Raw genomic sequence first — 9,861 nt, forward strand, 5'->3', positions numbered from 1 at the left:
TGGCATGTGACTTTTGTCTCCTAAGTGAGAGGGAGTTTCTTTCAGTTTGGAGTTTTTTCTAAGATGATTGAACTAGCCTACAGGAAGAATAAAAGAAGGCATAGTTGCCATGAGCTTGTCAGATTTGTTTTGATTCCAGTTCCACCTGCAGTGTTTTCTTACCAAAAACTGGGCCTTAGAAGAAGAGTCTTTAAAGATTCAAGTTTTGTGTGTGTCTTTCCACTAGGTTAGCTAAAAAACAAGGAGATCACGTGGAGGTTATGTTGTGGTGAAATGTTCTATGCAGAGCCATTTAACGTATGGACCTCTAGCATGCAACAGTCACATGGCATTGCTTTTAAAATACGTGATGTGGGATTTGTTATGGAAGCTCGAGGCTTTCTCTGGTGGATGAACTGCTGGGTCATCCACAAAAGGCAGCACAAATGAGCCAAGAGTGTTGAAAATATAAACAAGACTTGAGCGGTAACCAACCTGCCTGACGCAAACCAGAGAGGAAGAAAACCTGTTCAGTCTGCCCAGATCAACAAGGAGTGGCTCTGAAATCCAAGCAAACTTATTCATCTCCCACTGGACCACCTGTTTACACAAAACAGGAAGGTTTTGGATTATTTGTTTGTTTGTTTGTTTAAAAAGGATTTTATCTGGCAGAAAACAAGCACAATTCTCAATGAAACAATAATTTCCATTACTCTTTGAGACAGTAATAGCCCTCTTTATCTCAATTTAAAAAAAAAAAATCCCCAATTAAAAAATCATCTGTTTTAGAGTATTACACTGGAAAAACACTTCATAAATTTTTAGCAGAGACCTGAAAGAGCCTGTATAGAGCACGTGTCTTTGTGTTCGTAGTAGGTGCAATTCAGATTGGGCATAGGAATTAGTTTTCCATCTCAAGAACCTGGTGAATTCTAGAGTGTTTCATTAGATCCCCACCCCACCGGTGGCTCTGTATATTGCATGAGTAATTACTATACTTCCATTGGATTTGATCCCTGGAATTTCATAGTATAAACTAGGTAATCTTGAAGCACAGTACTGTGTTTTCTGTCCATCCACCAAAACTTAATTTGTGGGTAGTATTTTATGCTGTTTGTTTTGTTTTGTCTTGGACTCCATAAAAAGAAAGAAGTGGGGTTTCCTTCTGTCCCTCTTTTTCCAGTGTTTTAAACTTAGACATTAAAATTCAGGCATTTCATAGCATACCTAATATTGTCTGTCTGGTTTTGACATGCTATTTGACACGTGTGTCTAGTAATGATGTGCCTGAAGGTATGTAAATATTTCCCTTAATTTCAGGACGTATTTGCCTACATGTTTTTACATATTCTCCAGCTAAGTTGCTAATGCAGTGCCGTAGAACTTTTTCTTGCCCATGTGGTTTTTTTTCTATGCGAGCTTGAACTGCAGCTGAACTTCTCTAAGCTGTGAGAAAATTCAGTTCTAAATCCAAATCCCTTAAGATAATTTCCCTATTTCATCTGGTCGATGGTAGTGAACTTTGTTCCTTAACAGTTGGACTCAATGATCTTAAGGGTCTTTTCCAACCTAAATGATTCTATGATTCTGTGAAATAAGCATCACAAAGGAAATGCCTTATTTCCCTTCACGTTTTGGCTGTCCTGCTCCATAAATTCCAAAGATTTCTGTCCCTGGGTGTTCTTCCTGCCCCTGTACTTATTTCCTCCGGTATGCTGGGTCATTCTTGCAGGAAATGTAGAGTGGGGAAGAGATCAAATGGGTTCAGGGAAAATGCTTCCCCCCAGGAAAGGTTTTTGTTACCTAATTTCCTGCCCAGAATTAGCTCAGTTGCATCAGAGTTTCTACAGTCTGTCAGAATTCATCCGTCTTGTGATGTACATGGGTGACAGAAGATGCCTTGCACTCTCAGCAGTATGAGAGGAAGGGTGTGCTGTTAACGCTACACGCTAACTAGCAGCTGAGTTAAGGTGGGTGGATATACTGCCTAGCACATGGTCTGGTTTTTTGTGCAGCCCCTCATGTTTTACTACCTAATGGCATCTGGAAACAAGCTGCTATGTGAGAGCATTTGTTAAGCGTATGCTGCTCATCCCTCTAATGCTCAGATTTTTTTCCATTTGCAGTTTGAAGGGAGGAAGTACTGCGAACATGATTTTCAAATGCTTTTTGCCCCTTGCTGCCATCAATGTGGTAAGTTTTGCATCGAGGTGAAATGCTTTGCACTGATCACAAATGGGATCTTCACTGGGGGAAGGTGTGCAACCCTTGTGTACCTTCTCTGGGAGGTGGTCCTGTGCACCTGAGTGTTTGAATTTCTAGAATCAACTAGACTTCAGAGAATTTGGAGAGCTGCTTTTCCTAAAGGTCATTAAACAATGGGATTTAAAACAAAGTTTGCATTATTTGAGTGAGAAGTTTAGCTGTTGATCCAGAGATTCAGTGAACAGACCATTCATGACTCCTGCTTATGTGTGTGTAGCACATCTACACGCGTGTGCTCACGCAGCTGAAACCCTGCAACAAGTCTTTGTCATTTGCTTTGACTGTTGTAACCCGCCCTTGCTGTCCTGCTCCACAGAGGTGGGGATGATCTTTATCATCTAGTGTTATGATCAACTGATGGGCCAGCTGGTCCCCTTTTGTATTTTTGAAACAGATACCTTTAAGGCTTCAGTGTCTGATGTCAATCCTACATAACACTGACTGCCATGTTTTATTTGCCACTGTTGATGTAAATGCTTGCATGTCTGCTATGTTGTAATCATTTGCACATTTCCCCCTCCCTGTGTGTGACACATCTTGCTCAGGAAGGGCTGGGAAGTCATTACTTGACTATTGCTTAAACTGATCTGGAAGATCTTGTGTTTCTGTGGCATGTTGGCAAGGTGCTGCAGCTTTCACTTATCTCAGTGAGGCTTTCCCCATTTGGAGGGAGGGGTTGAACACCAGATGTTATGGATCTTTGAATTTAAAGGTGTGGATGTGAACAAGCTGCAGAAGAGGAAGAAAGGGGTCGGTGGTGATTTCTAAGGAGCTATGCTGCCTACCTCCAGGATTTCTCCTATCCAGCTGGCACAGCTCCCACTGCTCCAGCCCTGGTTCCTTGTAGCACCAGCTCCCTTAAAAACTCATCAAGGTCCTGTGCAGAGCTGGGCTTTGCCACTGCTTGGATTAAATAAGCCCAGCGTTTCTGACATTTCTGGAGTCCATTGGGTTTTGTTCTTGAAAAGCTAAGACTTCATGGGAACGCCAGAGTCATGTGCTTGATGTTATCATCCGCATCGGTTACCTGCCCGATCGCTCCCCTTTGGCAGCTGTTAGAGTTGTACATTCTCCAAAGCCAGGACTCAGCCTCCTGCAGCACTGGGAAGCTGAGCTCCCAACACATTTTAGGCAGAGCCTTTGCATTGCTCAGGGGCCTTGGCTACGACATCTGCACAGAGAATGACTAAATCACGTTTGTGACGGACATGGCTCCACTGCCTGTGCAGCATAGTCACACTGTGCATGCAAAACAGTAGTTCTCACACTATTTTTTTAAATGCCTTGCAGGACAGGACTCCTCATGTAGGTCAGAAGTTGTGTATGTTGGACTGACTGTTTTGACTTTGCATTTTGACCCCATGGGGGTTTTTTTGTAGGAGGTCCACAGCCACCCAAGCTCAGTTTTGTTGTGCTTTGAGTATAGAGCACCTTTAAGGCTTGGTACTAGTGGAGGAGAAACCATTACTATGTACATGAAAATTAAATTGTCATCTTCTAAAATAAAAGGAGAAAGACATTAGGACACAAGAAAGCTGTATTATATAAAGAACTCCATATATTTCTGAACTGCTTGAGAACAGATAACTAAAAACAGGGAAGAGACTGAAACAGGATGATTGCAGAGAGCAAGTGGAGTGTGCATGTGAAGGTCCTCCATCAACAAGGACATTTTCTTCTGACTCATAGCAAAAAACCAAACAAACCAAAATTCCAGAGTTTAGAACCAGAACTGTGATACTGAAAGCAAAGTATCCTACCAGGTTTGGGGGTAGGAAGAGGATGATGGCATTGTAGCAATTCAGTTGTGGGTTGGTTTTAACTTTGTCTAGCATGGTATTTTACATCCTAGTGTTGTGTTTCTTACAGGTGAGTTCATTATTGGTCGTGTTATTAAAGCTATGAACAATAGCTGGCATCCAGAGTGCTTCTGCTGTGATATCTGCCAGCAAGTATTGGCTGATACTGGATTTGTCAAGAATGCTGGCAGGTAGATCTTCACCCTTCCTTCTGTTACTGATCATGAATAAAATGAACTGAGAGGAGGGACTGAGAGGTTTTTGTTCCTGAAGCTTCCCAGCTTTTTTGGGGAAAAGGTCTAAGAGTGCATCACAAAACTAAGAATGGGTATCTTAAAATATACACTTAAATTATTAACAGTTTACCTACTTCAACATCAGGTTTCTTGGCTACCCAGTGACATTTTGGGGCCATTGTTAAGCATAATAAGAGAGAAGCATTCAGATACAGAAACATTGTCTGTATAATATAATTTTTTACTTTATTTTTCCAATTTGGGTTTCCAATTTTGATCTAGTTTAACACCTTATTCATTAATAATTGCTTTACGTTCTCTGGGCTCCTTCAAAGAGTAGGATATTTTTACCAGCTGTGATCAGAAGAATGTTTTACAAGTGGATTCTATGGCCATTGGCTTCATATGTGTAATAGGATATACAGAGTTATCTACAGGATCAGGACTTGTGTGCTCATTCAGCTTCCAACCTACATTTTTAAGATTTTCAGAGTAAAACTTTGAGCAGTGAGAATCTATACCAAACTTTGTTTTCTGTGTTTCAACACAGCTTAAACTCAAATGAGCTGAAGAAATTATAATCCTGTGGTGACAGGAAATAAAATGATCACCCTACCTCTTCTGAAATTGGTTTGCCGAGCAAGGAACTTGATTAAAGACTATTTTCCCTCCAAAAAGGGCTGATTGAAATGAGATTCGAATAGAGTTTTGGTTTATATTTTGCACTGTAGTAGCTGGTACCAGTACTTACCTCTCTTTTTTATGCTGTTTCAGACATCTCTGCCGTCCTTGCCATAACAGGGAAAAAGCCAGAGGCCTTGGAAAGTACATTTGCCAGAAGTGTCACGCCATTATTGACGAACAGCCTCTCATATTCAAAAATGATCCTTATCACCCTGATCATTTCAACTGTGCAAACTGCGGGTAACTTGAGTTCTGCACAGGAAAACAGGAAAATGTTGGGTTTATTTGCCTCACTGATTTATGTCTTAAAGTGAAAACCTGTCCTGTACAATTGGCAAGAGGGGTGGGGTTTGGGTGCCCTGTGGCCAGGTGTGTGTTACTGCTTTTGGGATGGTGGAGTTGGGCCTTTAGTTCAAACAACAGGTGACTTGTTGGGGAGTAATGAAAGGCTGGACTCTGCAGGACAAGGTGGTATCTTAGGAAATATGGACACAGATAACGATTTCTGTAGCTGCAAAATGACAGCTTGTTATTCTGCTACAAAAGGAAAAAAAAAAAAAAGAGAATTATTATCTTGCCTGGATTATTTCTTTTTAATTGAGTTGCATGCAAACTTTAAAGCCTATTTTAGGAGCTTTCTCCCACCTCATTTTATCAGCTTCTGCAACTGCTGAATATGAAGCAGCACATTTCTGCACTGATGCACAGATCATGGGGCACTGTAGGATATAGCACGGATTATTAGTTTGTTTCTGGTGCAAAAGAAGCTATCGTTGCAGTGTCATAGCAAATGCTGATTTGAATAACAACACGTAGTATTGTGTCAGTGGCAACCAGTTAGAGCAGTAGTGAGTATGATCACATGTAAAATTTAGCTGATCTCAGTATTCTAACTATGCAAATTACTGAAAAGTAGAGTATATGAGATTCTGCAATTGGCAATGGATAAACATAGCTAGCTCATGTAGGTTCACAGTTTTCTTTCTCTGAAGATACAGTAGGGAAAATGTACCTAGAGGTAGAGGACTACATTTAATTTCAGTTACTGTTATGCAAATCTAAAATAAACTGGTGATAAGAGTGCTAGAATATAAACCAAACACATCTACAGCCTGCACACACACTTGTGTGCTGCATAACCGGAATGCAGGATGACAATAGCTCAGTAGGTGTTTTCAGAGAGGCTTAGTGCATCTCGCTCAGCAGCCTGTTCTCAGTTTGCTGGTGACTTGATCAGTCTCAAATGTGTTGAACTATGTCATATTTGGTGCTGCTACATTATTGCAGTACAAATACAATTTCTAAAACAAATGCTAAAAAATTATTATTTTATTTTCAGAAACTCTCAAGGGTTGACAATTGTTCAGTGCCTTTAGTCACGCTCTCAATTCATTAATTTTTGAACAGGAAGGAACTTACTGCTGATGCTCGTGAGTTGAAGGGAGAACTATACTGCTTACCCTGCCATGACAAAATGGGTGTCCCCATCTGTGGGGCATGTAGAAGACCAATTGAAGGCCGTGTGGTGAATGCAATGGGCAAACAATGGCATGTGGAGGTAAACATCAGATGATACATTGTCTTTTCCAAGCATAAACTTGAACATACTTATCTGGGGGTTTTTTATCAATTTGAATGAAAGGATTAGCAAAGTACTCAGCAATGATCAGTAAATGCCTTCTCCTAATCCCATCTTCAACCTTCTTGTGGCTGGTCTTCCATTGTGAAATAAGAGTTATCTCCTACCTTACAGAGAGCTTTGACAGTGAAGCTAAAATCAGTAATCAGAGGAAGCACTGTGAGGTCCTTACAGAAGAAAATTTCAGAGTGCAGAACAGTACATGCGGAAAGGCAGTAAAATTCTGTGTCAACCATGATTTTATTACTGAACATCATAATACTCTTATGTCTTCCATAGTCACCTGCCATGTGAATATCTCCAAAACATTTTATGTCAGGGTTCATAGTGCAGGGCCATGTATAAGATTTAGGAAGATAAACAGTCTGTTCCTTTTGTTGTTTTGAAAATGTCCAGCAAATGCTTTCTTCACAAGAGTGTAATGTTGGTGCAAATTATTTTAAATCTCTTAATTCTGTTCATTGGTAACATATCAGAATCCCTTTGCTTTTTTTTTTTTTTTTTTTTTTCAACTTTTGGATCCAAATGTTGAAGACATTAAAAGCAGCATTATTTTAGTGGTCTAAATGTAAAAGCAGAAATGTTTTAAGTCTCCTTTTCAAGATGGCACTTGAGCTAGCTGCTCAGTAGACTTCAGACAAGTTCAGTACTGGGCTTCGTTGGTTTGCTTTCCAGAAAAAATACTGTTCCTTCCAAGTAATAAAAAAAAATATGTATGTAATTTTCTTTGTAGCATTTTGTTTGTGCAAAATGTGAAAAGCCATTCCTGGGTCATCGTCATTATGAGAGAAAAGGCTTGGCGTATTGTGAAACCCACTACAATCAGGTAAGATTGCATACTTTAAAAAATGGTGTTAATTTGTAGACTCATGAATTGGTTTTATTAGATCTATAGAGATGGAAACCCATGGACATTCTTATGTTTTCTTATAGGCACCTGTGGGTGTAATGCCAATTAGCAGATGTGCTGTTGCAGTTAAATTATACAGGTTTCTCTATACATCGGTCTGGTATTGAGAAAGAAAACTGCAGGTACTTCACAAAGGCCAGCCAGGACAATCAGTATTGAGTTGTTCTTCAAGCTTAGTGGTACTTAAGTAGAGCTCTTATGACGTGTGTGTGAGATCAGAGCAGTTAATGATACCCAGTCTTTTCCAAGAAGCTAAAGAAGATTTACCACTCAGTTTAAGAGGAGGCCATGCAAGTAGGGTGGTTTTCTCTACAGCTGCTTCTCCAAGATGACTGTGTTAACATAACTGCATCCCCCAGCTCATTTATTAGGTTGCTGAAGACTTCGAAGACTCAATTTGTCAGAGGACACCACCTAGTGACCACTTGCATTTATATAGGAGTTATATACCATGGGACTATCTCTCTCCAGACTCCCTCTGTTGTGTAGTCCAGCGTCTGGATGTGTAGACCTTTTTTATTTGGAAGACATTGTCACGTCTACCTCTTCGCTTGTATAAATACAAGACTAGAGGTTACACTTGGGAGTTGTAGGGCATCTGCTAGTTACAAATGGATTCTTAATTTGTCAGTGATGAAGGGCAGATGATTGAAATGTTGCTGGCATACTTGGAGACAATAAATGCCATGGCATTAGTAGTAATAGCGTTGTGGCCATGATGGGGCAAGTACAAATACCAGACAAGAGCTGTCTGTAGAGTGGATGTCTTTTACTAGGTTAACTACTACAGGTAGAAAAAATACATGACATTTTGGGAACTTCTTAATTGTTACATTGTAGACAAATGCTAAGCCTGGAAATAAACCAAATAATTTTGGGCCTAATTTTTTTTTAATAAAAATAACTTTTCCTTGCAGTTTTTTGCCAGAAACAGCAATATGTTGTTCTAGTCATGCATGTGAGTCGAAGTGTTAAATTGGCTGATTAGGAATGATGTGTATGTGACACCAACTGCTGTATTTCAAATGTCCAGGAATGTTAAAAAAAAACCCCAAATCATACTTACAGAGGATCAAACAGATGTAAACAAATGTTTTGATCTTTGTTATTGTAGAGATTTTTTTGTGATGAGTTGATGCAAAATGTAACTGGAAAACCAAACCAGACTTGCCAGCGTTCTCTTTATTTCACTGAAATAAATAGGAAAGCTTTTGTGCTCATCAGCTGAAATATAGTTGTTAGTTTAAGAAGCTACCCTCGATAAAATAATGAGATTTAAAATTCATTACTTCTCTTTTGTCTTCAGCTATTCGGTGATGTTTGTTTCCATTGCAACCGTGTGATTGAAGGAGACGGTAAGCACTTTTCTAACTGTTTCCTTAATGTTTCTTTCTGATGGAAGTTCTCTTTAAAAGTGGAAGGAAGGGGAAAGAAGATCCCTGCTGAATCCTCGATTGTTCTCGTTAAAACAAAATCGCTCATTCTTTTGATCAGACGTTAGGTTGGAGCTGATTAGTCAGAGACCCAGTGGTGTTTCATGATGGTGCGGAAGACCATCACCCTGTCTGCGACTGAAGAGAAGTGTCGTCAGCTGGAAGCCCTTTAGGGACATGCCAAGGCCATGGATGCTGGGAGATGCACAGAGGTGGCTTCCAGCCCCACTGACTTCAAAAATGAACACAGGCAAGGGCAAGAATGACCACACAGACATCTCCTCAGCAAATTTAGAGATCATTAATCAAATTTGGAAAAGTATTTAGATATTGAAAGACATGGGTGGGCACTCCAAGGGATTTTTTAGAAGTGCCTAGTTCCCATTATGTCAGTTTCGTTCCTATTTACCTGTCTATCACGGGCACCTGTCGTTTGAAATTCTAGGCTGATGATATTGTCACAAAACCAGGAAAGATCATACCTGGAAAGAAGTGTCCTGTAAAGGCAGAACTGGAAGCAGGTGGTTTAAGTTTGTTTGTTTGTTTGTTTTTTCTTGTTTTGTTGTTGTTTTGGGGTTTTTTTCTAGAGAAGTGGTGGTTTTCAGGATTTTTTTGGATAACCAGCTATGATAAAATGCCAAAAGCAAATTATTGTACCTGAAATAATGCAACATTACGTGCCTGTCTACCCCTGCCCAAAGTAAATACTGTAATAGCAATGTTAACCTCACCTAAGCCAAAGCCATTAGCGAAGTGGGAAGAAGCCTCTAGCATGTAAAAAGAGACATAAACTAGTATATAGTCATGTAAATATAGGGTGAGACCTACATTCCAGACATGTGCTTTCCCCACATTTTCTGGACTGGACTATACCTGCAGAACAACAATCCAAAATGCTTTGGAGGAAAGAGAGTCA

General features: G+C 39.9%; 1 protein-coding gene across 2 annotated transcripts in view; it reads left to right on the forward strand.

Moving 5' to 3' along the window:
- LOC104528297 (LIM and senescent cell antigen-like-containing domain protein 1) overlaps positions 1-9,861 on the forward strand; it is a 34,236-nt gene that overhangs the window by 21,914 nt on the left and 2,461 nt on the right. For both annotated transcript variants that reach the window (XM_010172262.2, XM_010172261.2), the window contains exons 3-8: positions 2,106-2,172; positions 4,114-4,234; positions 5,054-5,203; positions 6,371-6,521; positions 7,336-7,428; positions 8,819-8,867. In XM_010172262.2, coding sequence (XP_010170564.1) covers positions 2,106-2,172; positions 4,114-4,234; positions 5,054-5,203; positions 6,371-6,521; positions 7,336-7,428; positions 8,819-8,867 — 631 coding nt within the window. The remainder of the gene's footprint in view (positions 1-2,105; positions 2,173-4,113; positions 4,235-5,053; positions 5,204-6,370; positions 6,522-7,335; positions 7,429-8,818; positions 8,868-9,861) is intronic.

Source organism: Antrostomus carolinensis, unplaced genomic scaffold, assembly GCF_000700745.2.
Source record: "Antrostomus carolinensis isolate BGI_N321 unplaced genomic scaffold, ASM70074v2 scaffold26047, whole genome shotgun sequence".
NCBI lineage: Eukaryota > Metazoa > Chordata > Aves > Caprimulgiformes > Caprimulgidae > Antrostomus > Antrostomus carolinensis.